The sequence below is a fragment of the Neoarius graeffei genome, chromosome 5 (genome assembly GCF_027579695.1).
Source record: "Neoarius graeffei isolate fNeoGra1 chromosome 5, fNeoGra1.pri, whole genome shotgun sequence".
NCBI classification, from domain to species: domain Eukaryota; kingdom Metazoa; phylum Chordata; class Actinopteri; order Siluriformes; family Ariidae; genus Neoarius; species Neoarius graeffei.
Window position 1 is genome coordinate 53,921,520 of NC_083573.1, and position 22,320 is coordinate 53,943,839.

General features: G+C 42.7%; 1 protein-coding gene across 2 annotated transcripts in view; it reads left to right on the forward strand.

Moving 5' to 3' along the window:
- The first annotated feature begins 1,877 nt into the window (after positions 1–1,877).
- LOC132886867 (phospholipid phosphatase-related protein type 4) overlaps positions 1,878–22,320 on the forward strand; it is a 42,891-nt gene continuing 22,448 nt past the window's right edge. The window contains exons 1-2 of one of the 2 annotated variants that reach the window (XM_060922040.1): positions 1,878–2,186; positions 21,123–21,308. In XM_060922040.1, coding sequence (XP_060778023.1) covers positions 2,109–2,186; positions 21,123–21,308 — 264 coding nt within the window. In that variant the 5' untranslated portion in view covers positions 1,878–2,108. Of the gene's footprint in view, positions 2,187–4,990; positions 5,391–21,122; positions 21,309–22,320 lie in introns of those variants that run through there. The other variant, XM_060922041.1, reaches the window with a different exon arrangement.

Consider the following 22,320-nt stretch of genomic DNA (forward strand, 5'->3'; position numbering starts at 1 on the left):
TAAATTGACCGTAGGTGTGAATGTGAGTGTGAATGGTTGTCTGTGTCTATGTGTCAGCCCTGTGATGACCTGGTGACTTGTCCAGGGTGTACCCCGCCTTTCGCCCGTAGTCAGCTGGGATAGGCTCCAGCTTGCTTGCGACCCTGTAGAACAGGATAAAGCGGCTAGAGATAATGAGATGAGATGAGACATACTAATTTGATCAAAATAGTCTGAAAACTTACTGGCATTCAACATTAAAACTTAACTATGTTTCCAATGATATGGAACCAAATATTTGTTTTATGGTATAAAGAATGATTTAAGTGCATCCCTTCTGGAGCTACCTGTGGTCAAAAAAGCACTTTTTCTAAATGACACGAGTAATTTTGCTAAATATGACATATATTGCCATACATTCACCAAAAATAACGTTATCACCAAATTTTTTTTGCATGGTAAATAGAGCTATCACAGGGCTACAATAAACAACCACGTTTATTTAGTCAAGCCTTTTGATATTGAAGATAATAAGTGTTAAATGTGATTTTTAGCTTGCGTACCCTGATTGTAAAACAACCCATAAAGAAGAAAAAAAAGTTTCTAGAAATCACCTTTCAGTCAGTAAAGCCCTGAGTCTCTCTCTCTCTCTCTCTCTCTCCACCAGCCCTAAGTCTCTCTCTCTCTCTCTCTCTCTCTCCACCAGCCCTGAGTGTCTCTCTCTCTCTCTCCACCAGCCCTGAGTCTGTCTCTCTCTCTCTCCACCAGCCCTGAGTCTCTCTCTCTCTCTCCACCAGCCCTGAGTCTCTCTCTCTCTCTCTCTCTCTCTCTCTCTCTCTCCCCCAGTCTCTCTCTCTCTCTCTTTCCACCAGCCCTGAGTCTCTCTCTCTCTCTCCACCAGTCTCTCTCTCTCTCTCTCTCCACCAGCCCCGAGTCTCTCTCTCTCTCCACCAGCCTTGAGTCTCTCTCTCTCTCTCCACCAGTCTCTCTCTCTCTCTCTCCACCAGCCCTGAGTCTCTCTCTCTCTCCACCAGCCCTGAGTCTCTCTCTCTCTCTCCACCAGTCTCTCTCTCTCTCTCCACCAGCCCTGAGTGTCTCTCTCTCTCTCCACCAGCCTTGAGTCTCTCTCTCTCTCTCCACCAGTCTCTCTCTCTCTCTCTCCACCAGCCCTGAGTCTCTCTCTCTCTCCACCAGCCCTGAGTCTCTCTCTCTCTCTCCACCAGTCTCTCTCTCTCTCTCTCCACCAGTCTCTCTCTCTCTCTCCACCAGTCTCTCTCTCTCTCTCTCTCTCTCTCTCTCCACCAGCCCTGAGTCTCTCTCTCTCTCTCTCCACCAGCCCTGAGTCTCTCTCTCTCTCTCTCTCTCTCTCCACCAGTCTCTCTCTCTCTCTCTCTCCACCAGTCTCTCTCTCTCTCTCTCTCTCTCTCCACCAGTCTCTCTCTCTCTCTCCACCAGCCCTGAGTCTCTCTCTCTCTCTCTCCACCAGCCCTGAGTCTCTCTCTCTCTCCACCAGCCCTGAGTCTCTCTCTCTCTCTCTCCACCAGTCTCTCTCTCTCTCTCTCTCTCTCTCTCTCCACCAGCCCTGAGTCTCTCTCTCTCTCTCTCTCTCTCTCCACCAGCCCTGAGTCTCTCTCTCTCTCCACCAGTCTCTCTCTCTCTCTCTCTCTCCCCACCAGTCTCTCTCTCTCTCTCTCTCTCCCCACCAGTCTCTCTCTCTCTCTCTCTCTCTCTCTCCCCACCAGTCTCTCTCTCTCTCTCTCTCTCTCTCCCCACCAGTCTCTCTCTCTCTCTCTCTCTCTCCCCACCAGTCTCTCTCTCTCTCTCTCTCTCCCCGCCGGCCCTGCTGTGAGCTCAGCTCAGAGGCGCGTGAAACGTTGTTATTGTGCGCATGCGCAGCAGTCCAGTAGCCATTCTGCCTAATAAATGATCCTCCGGTTCGGTCAGTGAGACTCACACACACACACACACACTGTGGACAGGATGCTGTAATGTGGCGTTTGTAGTTCCTCCATCCTCGGAGCTAATGGCCTCTTTCTTCGCTCGGAGCTGCGGGGCGGCGCTGGTGGTGGCGGCGGGCCGCTGAAACCGCTCGCAGGGATCCGCTGAGCTGCTGGCGGGCGCAGGGAGCCATGTCTGCGGGAGGCAGAGCGGAGGGAGCGGGCAGTAAGGACAGCCTCTCCCTGCTCCCATGCTTCTATTTTGTTGAGGTGGGTCAGAATGTGGACGGTAGCCTTTAACTGGAGATGCTGCTTGTTTATGTGGATCAGCTTTCAAATGCCATTTATATATGTGCACATTTCATGCATTTGTTTATCTGGATGTTTTCACCTAAAGCAGGTGCGTTCCTGTCTGTCTGGGCTCTTTGAAAGTCCATACATCACATTTTAGCCACTTTCTAAAAGCAAATCTTTCTCTCATGAGCAATTCTTTTCCCTTCATTAGAAGTGGCTGATTAATGCCTCGAGATTTTACATAACATATATACTCTGTATAAAAATGTCACGAGGTACCTGGATTAAAAAGAAGAGTGCTTTTCTTGGGTGGTGTAGTGGTTAGCGCTGTCGCCTCACAGCAAGAAGGTTCCGGGTTCGAGCCCAGCCGCCTTTCTGTGTGGAGTTTGCATGTTCTCCCCGTGTCCGCGTGGGTTTCCTCCGGGTGCTCCGGTTTCCCCCACAGTCCAAAGACATGCAGGTTAGGTTAACTGGTGACTCTAAATTGAGCGTAGGTGTGAATGTGAGTGTGAATGGTTGTCTGTGTCTATGTGTCAGCCCTGTGATGACCTGGTGACTTGTCCAGGGTGTACCCCGCCTTTCGCCCGTAGTCAGCTGGGATAGGCTCCAGCTTGCCTGTAGAAGGATAAAGCGGCTAGAGATAATGAGATGAGATGAGATTTTTTAAAAGACTTCATCTTGGGCGGCACGATGGTGTAGTGGTTAGCGCTGTCGCCTCACAGCAAGAAGGTTCCGGGTTCGAGCCCAGCAGCCTTTCTATGTAGAGTTTGCATGTTCTCCCCGTATCCGCGTGGGTTTCCTCCGGGTGCTCCGGTTTCCCCCACAGTCCAAAGACATGCAGGTTAGGTTAACTGGTGACTCTAAATTGACCGTAGGTGTGAGTGTGAGTGTGAATGGTTGTTTGTGTCTCTGTGTCAGCCCTGTGATGACCTGGTGACTTGTCCAGGGTGTACCCAACTTTTCACCCATAGTCAGCTGGGATAGCAAGGCTTGAAATACATTTTTGGGTTAACTTGCACTGGTGCACATGAAAAAAAAATTACTTGCACCAAAAAAAAAAAATTGCTTGCACAACCAAAAAGTAGTGTTAACTGTTAACCTTATATGTCCTCTTCTGATGCTTCAGACTGACTCTCTAAGTCTTGGACTTCCTGTACATGTTGTACTCTAGGCCCGTAAGGTGTGGCTGAAGGCCGTTGCTTCCCCCAGCCCACCACAACCTTATTGCTGGCAAGGGGTCGAATGTTTGCACATTGTTGTCAAGAGAGATTGTCATTAGGCTTGTCAGAGTTGCTGGGTCCAGGCTAGTCCTCCAGTCTGTCTTTACCCTGTTCATCAAGCAGAAGGAACGTTCGCATTCAGCTGTATGAATTGGAATGACTAGGACCAACCGCAGAATGGTGAAGATGTGTATGAAATCTTCCTCCTGTTCCCTAGTTAGAACTGAAGTCCAGAAGGTGCTGAAGGGTGGTAGTTTACGCATAGTAGCAAGCTGTGCACGGCACAAAGATTTCAGTTCTACCCATTCTCTGATGCAACTGTCAATGTCAAAGTCCCTCCGCTCGAGCAACGCATGGAAGTGTTGATGCAAAGCTTTGATGTTGTTCTCTCCAAAGTCATCATCTTCCTCTTCTTCTGGCCATGTGGAGAACTGGAACAACACTCTGGCAGAGGAGAACACCGGGTTGCTAAGATGCTATGACATTGTGTAGTCTTGCTAATGTCATATCAACTGAGTACTGATTTAAAAAGAAACAAAACCTTTTTTTGTTGATGACAAAAATATTTGTACTAGTCCTGCCCCGAACATGGCAGTGTATCGCTTTACAGTAATCCCCCATTCAAGGATCCTCCCACAGATTAATATTGTAACTTGTGCAACTAAAATTCACGCCAAGCGGCGGCGCCACAGTGTCTGGGTCACATGTCCCAGGCGGCGACAGTCAAAGAGCTGCTCCAAGAACTTAATTAAGTTACTTTGAAACAAGCGACCAACCACGTAGAAAGCTGGGCTTTCGCGGCTTCATTGAAAACTTTAAAGACATCTACAAAATGATGCATTAGACTAGTGTTTTTGATACAAAATTCGTACAAAGCAATAATTCGAGGCAAAGCTTTTATTAATCAATTCAGATTCAGAAAGCAAAAATTCCCCGATATTCAAATTATTTAACCTACTGACAGTTTTGGCTTCTTGGGGTTGGTCGCGTCGTCATCGTCTCCGGGTGAATCAACAGACGACTCGTCCAAGAATTCTGGAGTCCGCGACTCGGATGCCGAAGTTCTAGCTGTAGATGGCCCTGGTTGTGGCTCGATGTTCTCTTCGTGTGTGGACGAGGGTTTGCCGCTGGGTTCGCAGCACACTTCTTCTGGTGTGGATTGCACCGCCTGGTTGCTGGGTTCGCCAGGAGATTTGTCACTGAGCCCGCTGTTATCTCGTCCTTGATCTCCTGCGTGGTCCTTGGGTGCTGGAACATCGTGCTTTCCGGTCTTTGCGAGGAATCCCAGGATGGATCGCTGATTTTTAGACATACTCTACTCTTGTTGTTGCTGTATTTACATGATTACTTTCAACCTGTCACAAATACTATCTCAGACCGTGCTGGATTCTGGGAGTCCTCGAACTTTCCATGATTTTCCAAAGGTCTCCGAATACTGCCGACCTCCATGCAAACTTCCGGCTTTTTCCATATTTGGTGAACTGAAGAGTGTGTGTCACATGACTTATCGGGAAGGAGAGCAGCTCGTTCCCAGGAAGTTGCAACACGGAAGTGAAAAGAAAGAGAACGTCATCCGCTCACTGCGTTTGCCGATTCATGATCGTCAGAGACTTAAATATTCAACCTTCTAAAATTACAAAAAAAGGAAAACGAGGAAAACACACTGTAAACCTTTTTTTTAGACCTTATCACTTCTTTATTGGCTATTTCTACTGTTGGTTACAGTGGGTAAAGCAACTTGCACCGGTGCAAGTCAGGTCTGAAATTACGTGCACCGCTCCAATTTTACGTGCACAAACTTGCACATGCACGTGGTATTTCGAGCCCTGGAAAGGCTCCAGCTTGCCTGCGACCCTGTAGAACAGGAGAAGCGGCTACAGATAATGGATGGCTGGATGGATGACTTCATCTTCCTCAAGCTCAGTGAGGAACTTGAGCGTATCTGGGTCAAACTCATGAGGTAGATGTGACACCTTATGATCTGATCCAACTCCGATCTTTATTAAATGCACAACCATCTATCTATCTATCTATCTATCTATCTATCTATCTATCTATCTATCTATCTATCTATCTACAGTGGTGCTTGAAAGTTTGTGAACCCTTTAGAATTTTCTACATTTCTGCATAAATATGACCTAAAACATCATCAGATTTTCACACGAGTCCTAAAAGTAGATAAAGAGAACCCAGTTAAACAAATGAGACAAAAATATTATACTTGGTCATTTATTTATTGAGGAAAATGATCCAATATTACATATCTGTGAGTGGCAAAAGTATGTGAACCTCTAGGATTAGCACTATTCTTTAAATTCGTTTCTTAAGACAAGGATTTTTTAAGATGTTACCTTGACAGTTTCGGCGATAAACTTCTGCCTTCTTCAAAACAATCACCAGATGTCGAGTGGTGACGTGCCTTATCAGCTGATGTTACTCTATGATGTTCGGCGGAAGTTTATCGCCGAAACTGTCAAGGTAACATCTTAAAAAATCCTTGTCTTAAGAAATGAATTTAAAGAATAGTTTCAATAGGGGCGGCACGGTGGTGTAGTGGTTAGCGCTGTCGCCTCACAGCAAGAAGGTCCTGGGTTCGAGCCCCGGGGCCGGCGAGGGCCTTTCTGTGTGGAGTTTGCATGTTCTCCCCCGTGTCCGCGTGGGTTTCCTCCGGGTGCTCCGGTTTCCCCCACAGTCCAAAGACATGCAGGTTAGGTTAACTGGTGACTCTAAATTGAGCGTAGGTGTGAATGTGAGTGTGAATGGTTGTCTGTGTCTATGTGTCAGCCCTGTGATGACCTGGCGATTTGTCCAGGGTGTACCCCGCCTTTCACCTGTAGTCAGCTGGGATAGGCTCCAGCTTGCCTGCGACCCTGTAGAAGGATAAAGCGGCTACAGATAATGAGATGAGATGAGTTTCAATAGGTAGACATAATGAACTTTCACTACTCTAGGATTAGCAGTTAATTTGAAGGTGAAATTAGAGTCAGGTGTTTTCAATCAATGGAATGACAATCAGGTGTGAGTGGGCACCCAGTTTTATTTAAAGAACAGGGATCTATCAAAGTCTGATCTTCACAACACATGTTTGTGGAAGTGCATCATGGTACAAACAAAGGAGATTTCTGAGGACCTCAGAAAAAGCGTTGTTGATGCTCATCAGGCTGGAAAAGGTTACAAAACCATCTCTAAAGAGTTTGGACTCCACCAATCCACAGTCAGACAGATTGTGTACAAATGAAGGAAATTCAAGACCATTGTTACCCTCCCCAGGAGTGGTCCACCAACAAAGATCACTCCAAGAGTAATAGTCGGTGAGGTCACAAAGGCCCCAGGGTAACTTCTAAGTAACTGAAGGCCTCTCTCACATTGGCTAATTGGAAAAATGTTTTGTGGACGGATGAGACCAAAATAGAACGTTTTGGTTTAAATGAGAAGCGTTACCGGTATGTTTGGAGAAAGGAAAACACTGCATTCCAGCATAAGAACCTTATCCCATCTGTGAAACATGGTGGTGGTAGTATCATGGTTTGGGCCTGTTTTGCTGCATCTGAGCCAGGACGGCTTGCCATCATTGATGGAACAATGAATTCTGAATTATACCAGCCAATTCTAAAGGAAAACGTCAGGACATCTGTCCATGAACTGAATCTCAAGAGAAGGTGGGTCATGCAGCAAGACAGCGACCCTAAGCACACAAGTTGTTCTACCAAAGAATGGTTAAAGAAGAATAAAGTTAATGTTTTGGAATGGCCAAGTCAAAGTCCTGACCTTAATCCAATCGAAATAGACTTGCAGTGTGTGTGTGTGTGTGTGTGTGTGAGAGAGAGAGATGATGATGATGATGATGATGATAGACATTCCTTATTAATGTAAAAGGGGAAAGACTTCCTAAAAATACTTTAAATGCTAAAATAAACTCCACGTTCTAGGCTACAGCCTAATAAATAGTGGTAAACATACAAACCAGCCAACAACAGGTGTATGTTTGTTTAAAAAAAAAGGTATCTTTTTACAAATTGAAGTATCTTGCTTCTTTTTCAGATTTAAGGGAGAATTACTGAGCTTTCATCTTTTTTAGTGTAAGTCCCTGGACTTGCATGTACATACCGTATACAATTTGTCAAGCATGCATTTGTAGAAATATATAGATAAATACATCACGAGATCATTTACCTTCTGGTCTTGTTTTTACATTTGTTAAGATTATGTAAAGAATTTTAATCAACTGCTTGAATCTGTCTGATAAAATGCAGTTCTTTTGACTTCCAAAAAATATTAAAGTGCACATTAGCTGATTTTTTTTAACCTACTGTGCAGTAAGCAAATAAAACATTTGCATGCAGAAAATCCATTAAAATAAAATACAACCTTTTTAAATTTTAGTCGAAATCTCCGTCTATATAACAAAATATGATCGGAAGACAGGGCCAAGTTTTATTGCGGGATGTTGGTTGTTAAATGCTTGTTTTTCACGAAGCTTTGCTTACAGTAGTCTGTAGAACGTACATTATCAGCCTTTTAATAACAATTAAAAAGATGTCTAGTGATTTGGACTGGAGTGAATCACCAGTGTCTACCACTCAGGGTAGTTCACCAAATACAGCAGAAACAGACTACGGAGTTTTTAACAGCCAGCATGCACCATATGAAGACAAACCACTCGCTGATGTCGAAGACAATGATGAACAAGACCAAGACAACAACATTGACGAACAAGCTGATATTAATGGTCTTACTTATAGAGTATTAGAAGCACCTTATGAAAGAATGGTAGCAGTTGAGGCTTGGTAAGTTTTAAACGACATGATTTGAATCAAATGATTCCTTAAAGGAAAGGAAAAACAAAACATAAATTGTGTGTTGTATGCAGTGAAATTTGTATGACTGTAATAGACTGATCTCCGTATCGAGCTCAGTGCTGTGATATGACAAACAGCTATACCACTGAATGTTTGCTCATTATTCCATCTTCACAAGAATAGTCTTACTTGCGATGTAGGTCCGTGAAACAAACAGTAAGAACAATAAATCATGCAACACAGATCGTTCACTTGCTATTGACATAAAATACAACATTTTGGTGTTTAAATTTGTATTTTTTGGCATTCACCGATGAGTTCTGGTAGTTTTATCATGACGGCGTCTCTGGTTCAACCTTCTTTCATAACAGCTGTTTTCGAAATGCACTGCGCGTAGCGAAATATATTTATTTGCTCAGAGCTTTGTGAAAGTCCAGGCAAAGGCGCTGCACAAATTTGACCCAATTTTCTCTCGGAGCCAAATAGGATGGGAACTGATCCATCCTTATACCAGGAGCAAAAATTGTGTTCATACAGCTAGCATTATTTGGTGCTCTGGTGACATAATATCGACCTCCTATTTTTTGGGGGGGCGGAGTTTACTGGCCACCATAGTGAAACACGATATGTGATGATAAGTTTGCAGCCAATGTGACGTCATGGCGGTGTTATATGATATTTTCTGGCCGCGAGTTACAAGCAGACAATTTTTTTAGTAAACCCATGAAAATTCTTTGCCTCATAAAAACTTCAGTTTTCATTATTGTCATCTCAAACTTTGCAGCTGTATGTCTCAACGGTGTGTTTATTGAAATACGTAAAAAAAAAATTGCTTCATATGCAGTTTAAATGCAATTCAGTTTGATTTGTATAGCGCTGTTAGCAAAACATCTTCACAGAAATCCGGTTGTAGATGTAGGTGCATTTGGGTAATTGAGTGATCAATCTCATTAAATCTGAAGGTTAATAATTAAATTGCGTCAGTCTCATTTGAATCGTTTTCAGTGAATCATTTTCATTGAATCAGTCTCATGTTATCATTAAATCACTCATGGAATCAGTCTTATTAATCAGTCTCGTTAATTAATACCATTAATTTTGGTGCTTAATAATAAATTACCAAACAGCTAAATTATGGTATATTCCAAATTATTATGATCACTTACCATATTACATAAATCATATGCACCTTTTAGAATTCTTTGGAGATTGGGGACTTCAGAGATATTGGAACACAAATAAACACACAGTTTCAATAATAAATGAATTTATTATAACAAAGATAAAAATGGATAATGGCAGTTGAAATATATACAAACAGTGAGATGTGTGTGTGTGTGTGTGTGTGTGTGTGTGTGTGTGAGTGAAAATCCCTATGGCCTGAGCAGAAGGCTAGCGTGGGATGCTAGCTAGGTATGTTTGTGTGTGTCCACATGGTGTAGGGATCACCACGTGGGATTTGAGGAGAACAAAGGAATTAGCCTTGTGTGGCTAAGCTAAGACAAAGGGAAGCTAGCTAAGGTGTGTTTGTGTGTGGGGAGAGAGAGAGGCCTTGTGTGTGGCCTACATCATCATCATCATCGCGTTTTCCCGTTTTGCTGCTTGGCAGCCTTAGGGCGCTCTTCCTTGAATCGTAGTTCGAGGAATTGCTTGAAGTCATTCTTCATCATCATCATACGTCTAACTTGGGCCCTGTCGATGTCAAGGGCCCGCTCGACTTTGCTCCACAGGTGACCGTTTGGTTGTGCAAATAACACTTGCTTCTGCAGGGAGTCGTTGTTCATCCTGCATACATGAGCTAAGTATTGTAGATGTTGCTTGACGCAAAAATAGGATTAGCTCTGGTAGCTAACTCCACGTGTGTTTGTGGGGGAGGAGTTAACCACGTGGTAAGGCCTATGGCCTAGCAAAAGAAATAAGCTAGCGTGGGATGCTAACTGAGGTGTATTTGTGAGGCCAGGTGAGGCCTGTGACCACGTGTTTGTGTGTGTGTCAGGCCTGGTGACCACGTGTTCATGTAGGCCTAGATTAACCTCGTGTGGCTAAGCTAAGACAAAGGGATGCTCGCTAAGGTGTGTTTGTGAGTGGGGGAGGACCGCCACATGTTTCTAAGACAATACACTTAGCTTTGGATGCTAATGGGACAAAAGAAATTAGCCATAGGCTAATTTCACTAGCTTGGGGCAGATTCTACCGTAACTGGATCCATTAACCACTTGCCCACAAAATAAGAAATTTTTCTTGTCCTTTTTTCAGTGAGGTAATATTTTCAAGATTGAAAATATGGTATTTGGTCTTCTAAAACAGCACGTCATTTAAAAATACACTGAGTATATCAATAAAAGATTTTTAAAGAATAAAGTTCTATTTCTTTGACATATCTGACAGACATAACTCCCATTTTAAAAATCACTTTCATTATCCCTGTTGCTATCGTCAGTGAATTTCTGTCAGATGACCTGACGATAGACTCAGCCATTATGGATCTTTGGTAGTTATCGTGTGGAAGCAGGCTTTATCATTTTTGGGTGTCAACAGATAGAGTTGAAATAGATTAACAGCGAAAAAACTATTTCGTTCATGAGAGAAGCCCACAGTTAATTTTAAAAAATGCTATCGTCAGTCTGTCAGTCAAATGCACCTGACGATAGCAAAATTCAAGCCCTCACCACGCACATGTTGACTGACGCAAAGAGGAAATTCTACTGCGCATGATTTTTGTGACAGCAGACATTTACTTCCGGGCAAGACTTGGAGTTCTGACAGCTAGATTTCATCAAATAAATCAAGGTAAGATTTTCAGTCAGCTATCCTGACGATAGAAATTTTTGATGATAGAAACATTGAGAATATATTTGTGCATTCATATTTAAATTTTTCTGGAGGAAAACTATCGTAAGTTGAGATAAATCAGAGCCGCTTGCGACCCTTTCAGCCGACAGGCCATTTCAATGTGTTATTTCCCCGCGAAACTGACACAGTCGTGTCTATCGTCACTGTTCTGACAATTATTGTTGATATTTCAATTTTGAAAATAAATTTTATCTTTTTTATTTCAATATTTTATTTTATTATTTGGTTCTAGTGATGAGGTATTTAATATTATTACTAAATTTGTCAGATTAATAATGTAAGAAACAGTTTTGTTGCTATTGTCATCTAGAGTGTCTGTCAGAATATGATGGTAGACGTTAGTTTGTCTGTCAGATTTTGATGATAGAAACCGATGTGTTTCTATTGTCATTTAGCATGTCTGTCATGTCGGGCTTTTATTAATTAGTTACCAGGACTACTGTCCTAAAATTTACTGTGAATGTCCAAGACCCCAAATGCTACTAGAAAAACTTAATAGAATGATCAAAATAATCAATTCAGCAATTTAAGGAGATGGGACTTAACTGGCCTCTTTTATGGTAGAATCTGCCTTATAACAGTACTGAATCCACTGAAACCTTGATAAGGTCAAAATGTGTGATAAGGAAATTAAAGTGTTAGTCAGGAATAAAGAGAAGCATGCACAGCCTATCTATTAAAACAACTGAGAGATTAAAACAAAGCAATAAATCAATTCAACACGCTGCGTGTTTACAGTGTAACAAACGGTTCCTGAGGTTAAATTCACACTACTTCAATAAAAGCTAATTCCTAAGACTAGGTTTTGCCCAAATGCCAAGTCTTACTCAGTATCTTGCCTCTAGCAAGATTATGAAGAGATGTTCCGAGACTTTTGGAGTTTCGCTGTTGTGGAGCACGTGAGTCGCTTCCGTGAGGCGCAGAGAATTTCTTGGTCCGACGCGTGGTCGCTCGTGATGAAAAGAAAAGTCTCTGATTAAATACTGTGCACAGCTTTTGAGTTAAAAAGGATCCAGTCGCTTCTTAACTTTAAAATAACTGCCTGGGCTGCAGTAGTACGTACTAATAAGGAACAAATGAAAAACCGGTTGTAACTCAAGCTGAGTTCGAAATCGCGCGATCTTAGAGTCTACCGTGGCCAAAGGTAAACAAAGAAAAGCGCGAAACTCGGATTCTTGAAGAAAAGAAAAGAAAAGAAAAGACGTCTGTTCTTGGGTTTGCTTGGCGGAGCAAATCTCTTTGTGTCTGGATGGCTTGAAATCCGGACAAGAGAGGAGGAAGCGGAAACGTGTTCCGTTACTTATGCCTTCATGGTGGATGTGACGTTGGTGATCCTGCCCCCGCGTGACGCAGGTCAACGTGGAAGCTGGTGATGGCAAATGTAGTCCTTAAAGGGACTGTGTATTGTACCTACATACTGTAGATGTATAGATTTGTGAATCGTGTGTGTGTAAAGAGTGTGTTAATAGATTTTCCAACCTAGCAACTACAGTGCAACATTAATATATGTACATTTATTTATTTATTTATTTGTACTGCGTAAAAAGCTTGCTTACCCAAGCTTTCAATTCTATCCAGAGTCTTCATCAGGGGGAAATGACGGCACTTCGAGCATGCATTACGCATGCCCAAAAGAATGTTATCCCAAATATCCGGAAGCTGGTACCGGCCCCCGTCTCGGTTCAGAGAGGGCTTGAGGGTTCTGATATAGATGGCTTCTCGTACAGTGTTGGAAGTTGGACTCTTTAAGTGTTTGGTTTGATATTACCTGAACCCTTATAAATAAGCAACCAGCCTCTATTCATATATATTCATTATTTAAATGACTTTCACTTCCTCCTGCAAGTTTTTTTGTGGACTGTTTAATGAGTGATACACTTGAATAAGCTTCGAAACCTTAGAAGGCCATTTCCAGGTATGAGAAGAATTCTAATCTGTCTCACTAGATTGGATTTTGTGTTGCTGAAATTGCATCTAGGCTTAACCCTTTAAGTGCTGTTCCTGAACGTGTGCCTGAAACTTCTAGGACAGAAAGGGGTTATCACGTCCTCCATCGTATTACATGGCCTGCTCTGGTGTTACAGTGGTTCTCATGCCTGTTGCATTGCCCTTTTCAGCCCATGTTTATATTAGACCGTATCAGCGGATCATCAGATTAACGTTTTTAAAACGATTAGTGTGCACACAGCAACACCAATACACGATTTGCGTGCACACAGCAACACCAATACACGGATACACTCGGCTCCGCAGGCATCCTGCGCTCCAAATCACTCCGCCCTGAACAGCGAGTGCCCTCTGGAGGGTGCGCACTCCGGCCTTGCGCAGCTCACAGAGCGCGCGAGTGAAGTGAACAAGCAGTGATTCGGGACTGAGCCGCTGTGTGTGTGATCCCAGCGCATATCACTTACCACTTGCAAGTGGAAGGATGGCAAGCCTAAAGACAATCATAACTACACAATGGGCAGTATTTTCATACTTTTATATTCTTTAATGAAAGGTGATACAAAGCGGATACAAGGCCGTTTTTCAGCAGTCGCGTCACATGACCAACGCCAGCGAATCAGGAAGGTGGATGTCACAGTGACGTTGTCCAATGACGACGCCAGCTAGAGCTCAGCACAGCGTATCCACGTATCTCAATGTTTACACAGCACCGGAGCTGACACGATCTAGATTGAATACGTGGACCCTGGCGGATTCCCGTTTCCCGGCGTTTCCAGGCGGTTTAATGTAAACGGACAGTGCATCCGCGAAGAAAATCAGACAGATACGGTCTAATGTAAACTTGGCCTCAGTTAATGAGGTACCACTTGGAGGTTTTTGATATGCACAGTGCTACAGTGAGCAGCTGCATCAGCATGCTGATTCTGCAAAACCTTACTGTAGTCAAGGTGGTTCCACTGACCTATATTTTTTCCTCGACCTCTGCTCAGGCAGAGAAAAAGACAGTGAGAGGTCCTCAGCATTACTACATGGTTATAACACAACATTTTTATTTTCTAGCTTTTTTTCATTGCTTGGGAGAATAAGATTTCCACACATTTCTCAACTTTTAGACACTTCCAGGATTTGTTTTTAAATGAGGGTTGTTTTACAATCAGGGTACAAAGTTTGGGTCACAGGGGTCCAAAATTCTAACTGATTCAAACTGGTTCTTGTACCAGTTTTTAAGTGAAGGACAAGTTAAAGAACAGATTTCAGGTAATTTTTATGTGTATGGTAGTTTTGTGTAATCTGCTATAAGATAAAGAAAATGAGCAAAAATGTTATCAAAGACTCCTTGTCAAAAAATCGCTGATAGAAATAAAATTCCAACAGTTAAGAAATTTTTAGTAGTCCATAACATTCACCTAATGTTATAGCATGTTCATGAACTATGTAGGTTTTTTTTCTAAGTAAATTAAGTGTAGCTTTAAGCAGGGCTGGGAGAAACTAATGAAGTGATTCTCGGAGAGGACTTTTTTTTTTTTTTACAATTCAGAATCCACTACTTCCATAGTGCTTTTAAATATAAGGCTGTAAGCTTTGTGTTAGTTGTCTCTAATATTTATGTCCCAATATCTTGACCACATTTTAGGATGAAAATAATCATTTTAGATATGTTATTTAAAGCCTAGGTCACAACCGGACGTACGATTTTTTTTGGCCGTGCGATTTTTGGCGTTTCCCAAATCGCTGCGTTTTTTTTGTTCGTGGAGAAAGACGCACGTTGGCCGTAAGTTTGTCTTGCAACCTGAAGACAACATAAGCGCCCGTAGAGTTTGTTTGACATGACAAAGAACCTCTGCGGCCGGTCTACGGCTCGAAAATCAGCACGTCACATGCGCACCCTCCGTGCGTTTCTTGCGTTTTTTTGCACGTAGACCGGCCATAGGAGCACGTACAGCCGGTTGTGACCGAGGCTTTATATTGAAAAATTAGCTGTCTCGGAGAGGACATTTTTTTGACACAATTACATACTAATTTGATCAAAATAGCCTGAAAACTTGTCATTCAACATTAAAACTTAACTATGTTTCCAATGATATGGAACCAAATATTTGTTTTATGGTATAAAGAATGATTTAAGTGCATCCCTTCTGGAGCTACCTGTGGTCAAAAAAGCACTTTTTCTAAATGACACGAGTAATTTTGCTAAATATGACATATATTGCCATACATTCACCAAAAATAACGTTATCACCAAATTTTTTTGCATGGTAAATAGAGCGATCACAGGGCTACAATAAACAACCAAGTTTATTTAGTCAAGCCTTTTGATATTGAAGATAATAAGTGTTAAATGTGATTTTTAGCTTGCGTACCCTGATTGTAAAACAACCCATAATGAAATGCAGAGCTATGGAACAGAGTGCTTTGGAACATGTATTATTTGGTGTTTTGTATTTCAATGTGCTTGAATTCAGTTCAGGATCTGTAAGCGGTTCCAAGCTCAGCAGGAGTCGTCCTTCTGTTCTGTTAGCACTAAGAGCTCGTGCACGGACTTGTTTCAAGGTTGCCTGTTAAAGCTGAATTTGGAGCACACTTGCGTGAAGATGCCAATGGCCAAATTTAGACACTGCACCACAGAGAGGATATTTTGCTGTGTTAAGCTTTACAAGTACTCTTCTTAGCAAAAGACTCAGAACCCTAATTCACTTTGTCATGCTCATTTATTTTGCTTTATGCCACAACGATGCTGAATGCTTGATACTAATTGATCAGAAGGTGTTAATTAATTTTCTATAACAATATGGCTCAAACAGTAGTTTTGGCTACAAGGTGTACATGCACACATTCAAATGTTATCATTTCTATTGGAACAACTTACAGTGGATATAAAAAGTCGACACACCCCTGTTAAAATGGTAGGATTTTATGATATAAAAAAAATGAAACGAAGTTAAACCATGTCAGAAACATTTTCACCTTTATTGTGAAATTGCAACATATGAAAATCAAGTGACAAAGAACTGGAAAAGTTTTAGGGGAAAAAAAAAAACCCTCTCATACTCAGCTTGCTGCATAAGTGTGCACACCCTTTTATAATTGGGAATACGACAGTGTCCAGAATCAAACTCATGTTAATACTAATTAGTATTAATAACACTACCATCAATTAAAGTAACTGATTAACCCCAAATAAAGTACAACTGTTCCTATAAGGGTTTTCTTGACATCTTCTTGGTCACATCCAACTGGAAAAGCTATGGGCTGCAAAGAGCTTACAAAGCAGGTACGGGATCTCACTGTTGAAAAATACCAAATCAGGAGAGGCTTGCAAAAAAATTAATAAATTCTCAGGCTTTGGATACATCATGGAAAACTGTAAAGACAGTCATCAACAAATGGAGAAAATATAGCACAATAGTGACATTAGAACAGGACGTCCCTCTAAAATTGATGAGAAGACCAGGAAAAAACTGGTCAGGGAGGCTACCAAGAGGCTTACAGCAACATTAAAAGAATTGCAGCAATTTCTGGTGAGTACTGGTTGCTCCCAGCATGTGACAAAAAATCCCTAGGGTGGCAAGACAGAACACTTTTTTTTTTTACGAAAAACAAAACATCCAAGCCTGGCTAAAGTTTTTTTTTGGGGGGGGGGACCAAAACCATCCAATCTCCCAAAACCATGTGTAGTAATTTGTTGTGTTCTGATGAGACAAATAGGCTACGTTCACACTGCAGGCTGAAGTGACTCAAATCCGATCTTTTCGCCCATATGTGACCTGTATCCGATCTTTTATTGACAATATGAACGACACAGATCCGATTTTTTCAAATCCGACCCAGGCCGTTTGGATATGTGGTCCTAATTCCGATTCCTATCCGCTCTTTTCATATGCGACTTCAGTCTGAACCGCCAGGTCGCATTCATCCGACTTACACGTCATCAACAAGCCACAAACGTCACTATTCTGCGCTGAAGTAGGCGGTGGGTCTCTCAAAAAAAGTTACAAAAAAAAAAAGTTACAACAACATGGCGCATAATCACGGGCGCAGATAGAGGGTGGGACTCGTCCCACCCAGATTTAAATTCACCTCGTTCGGTCCCCCCCACTTATAGGGAGGAAAAAACGTCTATGCTGTCTTTCTTTGCATAAGGCAAACCTCACGGAAAAATCAAAAGACTAATTACCATTCGGTTTATTGAGGTGCACAGCAGTGTATACATAGTTGCAACAACTCACATAAAACAAAACAAAGACTGATATTCGGTTGGTTGAGCTGCGCAGACTGCACAGGTTGCGAGCTCGAGCTTGGTTGCTATGGTAACCCACAACAAGTCTGACAGGCATATTGGGGTTGGGGTTGGTTTGCTGGCAGCTTTGTCCCCCCCAGTTTTTTGTCCCCCCCAGTTCAAAAAACGTATCTGCGCCCCTGCGCATGACATCAATGCGAGGGACGCTTCGGGCTGTGAAGGTTCTGAATCTTCTCAGTGGAAGGACGCAGAGGTTAGGGAGCTGATTTCCATTTGGGGGGATGCAGCTATTCAAGCTAGATTGGATGGGTCACACCGCAACCGGGCGGTTTTACTTCCGTAAACACTGGCCATGCTCACTGCGTGTGACGTCGTCGTATCCTGCAATGCGCATGCGGAACACTTTTAGGTCGTTTTTCGTTCATACTGAGGATCACATACAAGTCGCATATATTTGTTAATGTGAACGACCTCACAAAAAAATCGGATTTCACAAAAAAATCGGAATTGAGCATTAAGCCTTGCAGTGTGAACGTAGCGATATTGAACTTTTTGGCCATAATACCAAAAGATATGTTTGGTGCAAAGAAAAACCAACCATAGCATATCACCAAAAGAACATCATCCCCACAGGTTGCAAGGAGGTGACTGCATCATGCTGTTTGGGCTGCTCTTCTTCAGCTGGAACTGAGGCTTTAATCAGGGAGGAGGGAATAATGGATAGTTCTAAATACCAGCCAATTTTGAAGCAAAAAAAAAAATAAGGCTTCAAATGAAACACTTCAAATAAGGAGGAATTTCACGTTTCATCACAACCCATACTCAGCTGAGATACAAGAATTTGGTGGGCATGGCGGAAACTGGATCGCCAGGCTTGCTGTGATAAGTCCCGTGGCAGTGACTGACTCCATCTAGTTTTGGAGGCAGTTGTCACATAAGAACAAACCACCAGGATGGTCGTATATGACAGCAAGGAGCATGAACAAGGTGGGAGGGTGTGCTGGAGAGGAAGATCTCCTGGACTGATATCTGGCAGGTGGAACCCCAGTGGATCAAGTTCATGGTCCAAGCTGTTTATGATGCCCTACCAAGCCCAGCAAATCTCTATGTCTGGGGAAAGAGTGATTCTCCAGCATGTCCCCTATGCCCCAATAAAGGTTCACTCGAGCACATCCTCAGCAGCTGCCCAGCAGCCCTGGGGGAGGGCTACTACTGGTGGTGGCATGACCAAGTGCTGAAGACAGTTGCAGAGGCCATCTCCAAAGTTGTTGCCAACAAAAAGCATGCCTGTAGCCAGAGGAACATTGCCTTTGTGATGTGGCAGTCACAGCCCAGATTAGTAGCCAGTCTGCTCACCTCTGCATCGGACTTGGAGATGCGAGTCAACTTCTGAAGACAGCACAAGTTCCTGGACCACGTTATGACAACTTCGTTAAGGCCAGACGTGGTGCTATCGTCATCCTCGTCAAAGCAGGTGCTCCTTATAAGGCTGATAATTCCCTGGGAGGACTGTATGGAATAGGCAAATAAGCGGAAGCAGTCCAAGTACTAGGAGCTGGTGGATAAGTCCCAGAGGAGAGGCTGGAAGGCACACTGTGAAGTTGAGTATAGAAGCTTTGCTGGCTTCACTTTGCAAGCTGTACACTTTACTTGCCATCACGGTGGCTGCAAAAAGGAAAGCCATCAAGTCCACTAGTTTCATATCCTGTGAGGAAAGATGTTTTAAAGAAAATGTACTCTCTGCGCACTTCAGGATAGCTTAACTGTATATGGAGGCATCAGGAAAAGATCGGTGCATGCTTTCATAGCCTGATACATTGCAGACAAATCTATTGCGTTGATGGCCATTCACTACAGTCGAATCCTTTTAGAGCATCTTTAATGATGTGTTCTATTTTCATGGCTCGTTGCAAGTAATGTCAACATTGGATGAGACAGCAGATAAATCAGAGACATTGCTTATCTCACGTACCAAGTTCTGTATGGATGGTTACTTAAAGTGATCATAGCAGGGTGTCTGTCGGTCACCTTACCCTTCAACCATCTGCATTTTTTTTTAAACAGGAGAGTGAAAAAATAGAAAGAAAAAAAACCCCACTGGCATTATTGTTTTAATCCAACAACTCCAAGTAGTAAATTAAAAGCATAAAAATAGCCCACACATTACAATTTCATGACTTTGGTTTAGTACAAGTGCTTCATTAAGTTGTGCACAAAGCCTGATATAAAGATTTAAATGCACAATGTGCTGGATCAAGTGCTATTTTGTACGCTGTAAAATAATGAGGGTTTAAGCCGTATTGTTAAATTAACCCAAAATTTGCAGTGATTACAACTAGATAATTACAACTAGGAACATTCATGAAACAATATATTGGCAATATGCTAGACCCATATGAAATGTTTATTTCAGTGCTCACCATCTTCTCATTCATACATCATTTCTATTTGTTTATTTATTTTTCATCTCATTATCTGTAGCGGGCGGCACGGTGGTGTAGTGGTTAGCGCTGTCGCCTCACAGCAAGAAGGTCCGGGTTCGAGCCCCGTGGCCGGCGAGGGCCTTTCTGTGCGGAGTTTGCATGTTCTCCCCATGTCCGCGTGGGTTTCCTCCGGGTGCTCCGGTTTCCCCCACAGTCCAAAGACATGCAGGTTAGGTTAACTGGTGACTCTAAATTGACCGTAGGTGTGAATGTGAATGGTTGTCTGTGTCTATGTGTCAGCCCTGTGATGACCTGGCGACTTGTCCAGGGTGTACCCCGCCTTTCACCCGTAGTCAGCTGGGATAGGCTCCAGCTTGCCTGCGACCCTGTAGAAGGATAAAGCGGCTAGAGATAATGAGATGAATGATGAGATTATCTGTAGCCGCTTTATCCTGTTCTACAGGGTCGCAGGCAAGCTGTAGCCTATCCCAGCTGACTACAGGTGAAAGGCGGGGTACACCCTGGACAAGTCGCCAGGTCATCACAGGGCTGACACATAGACACAGACAACCATTCACACTCACATTCACACCTACGGTCAATTTAGAGTCACCAGTTAACCTAACCTGCATGTCTTTGGACTGTGGGGGAAACCGGAGCACCCGGAGGAAACCCACGCGGACACGGGGAGAACATGCAAACTCCGCACAGAAAGGCCCTCGCCGGCCCCGGGGCTCGAACCCGGACCTTCTTGCTGTGAGGCGACAGCGCTAACCACTACACCACCGTGCCGCCCCTTTATTTATTTTTTATTAATAAATTGTTTCTTACTTCTATGCTACATCATAATACATTTACTTGTGAATAAGGTGGTGGTGTAGACACTATTGGGGAAAAAAAACAACTTTTTCACACCTACTCAAGGAAAATCTGGCAAACTAGGAGGCATGAACTACACACAGGTGATTTGCATAATCTAATCCATGCAGAAAATCAAAATTAAAACATGTGTGTAACATGACACTGAATACAAGGAACTTTCCTTGCGTAAATATTGATGTTTCCAATTTAACCCCTTCAATGCCCTTGGACGAGTCACGTACGTCATGAAATCTTTTACCGCTGTGCCTTATGACGGAAGAATGTTTTAGGCATTGACTGTAATTCATATGTGCCACTGTGAAGTAAAAGTAATGTGCCGTGTAAGGTACATAAAAGGAGGCGTTGATGACGAGTAGCATACGTCATAAGGCACAGCGGTAAAAAATTTCATGATGTACATGACTCGTCCAAGGGCATTGAAGGGGTTAAGTTGCTAACTCTGAATACACCCCAAAACGTAAACAAACAAACAGACAAACAAAAAATAACCCTAAATGATATGGACTTCACCACAGTTCCTCAGCATGTTGTTTCTGCTCTTTTTATTTCAGCTTCCAATCCTGGTGTCATCTGTAGTGAGCCTTTACTTCCTAGAGTGGACAGACATTTTCAAACCAGTGCGCTGGGGCTTCAGCTGCTATGACCGCAGTCTGAGTTTACCATACATTGAGCCAATGCATGAGGTTATCCCCTTCCTCATGCTCCTCATCCTCACCTTTGGTGCACCTGCCATCACGGTCAGTGGAACACACACACACACACACACACACACAAACACACACACACACACACACACACACACACACACAAATAGTTATTTACTCTTTGTGAGGTCCTTCCATTGATTTCTGTGTCATGTAACCTATATGTATCAGGCCTAGACATTAAGCATTTACCACTGGTGGCCCATTGGGCCAGTGGAATTGAAAAGTTACTGGCCCAAATGGAAAATGTGGTGGCCCGAATGCACGCGGTACCCAAACTGCAGATGCTTGCACAAAGAGGGGGGTCCGGGGGCCCTGGGGGCCCTCTCCCAGAAAATTTTGATTTTTCAATTCATATTCATGCATTCTGGTGCATTTTAAGGTGAAATTAATGAAAATAAGATTATTCATATTTTGATAAGTTTTAGAATAAGCTAAGTTTTGCCTCACCATGCAACTAACTTGTTTATAGAATAAGCTTTGCCTGTAACCCACCCTGTGTGATGGAGACATATTTCCCTTTTTTGTCATGGTTTCAACTTTGGCTCATATATTCTCAACATTGTAGATATTGAATTCTCACCACTGTAGATATTCTAATAGAAATAGAAGTACAATGAACTTTTTAAATACACCTTTATATAATAGCCACAAGACACACACAGGCCAGTCCCAAGTCTGGATGAAAGGTGAGGGTGGCATACTAACGCTTATCATGCTGGATTTAAATGGGCATTTTTATTGCCCGTGAAGAAGTTTTATTTCTTAATTAATAAAATATCATGAGAATCATTGACAAACCATACATTTCCTGAAAGGGTGGACTTTGGGGAATAATCTAGTGAGATTTTTGCAAAGCCTTACCTGCTCGGGGGTGATTTATAACCCTAATTACCTGTTAATTAGCTAATTAACAGATATGCTCAGGTGAGCCAAAAAGGGGTGAAATGTTGTATTTTTTTAATAAGACAAGATATAAACACCAAATTTTCAGGATATGCCCTTGGGGGGACTAGTAGTAAATTTTTGCAAATTCAGCTCATTT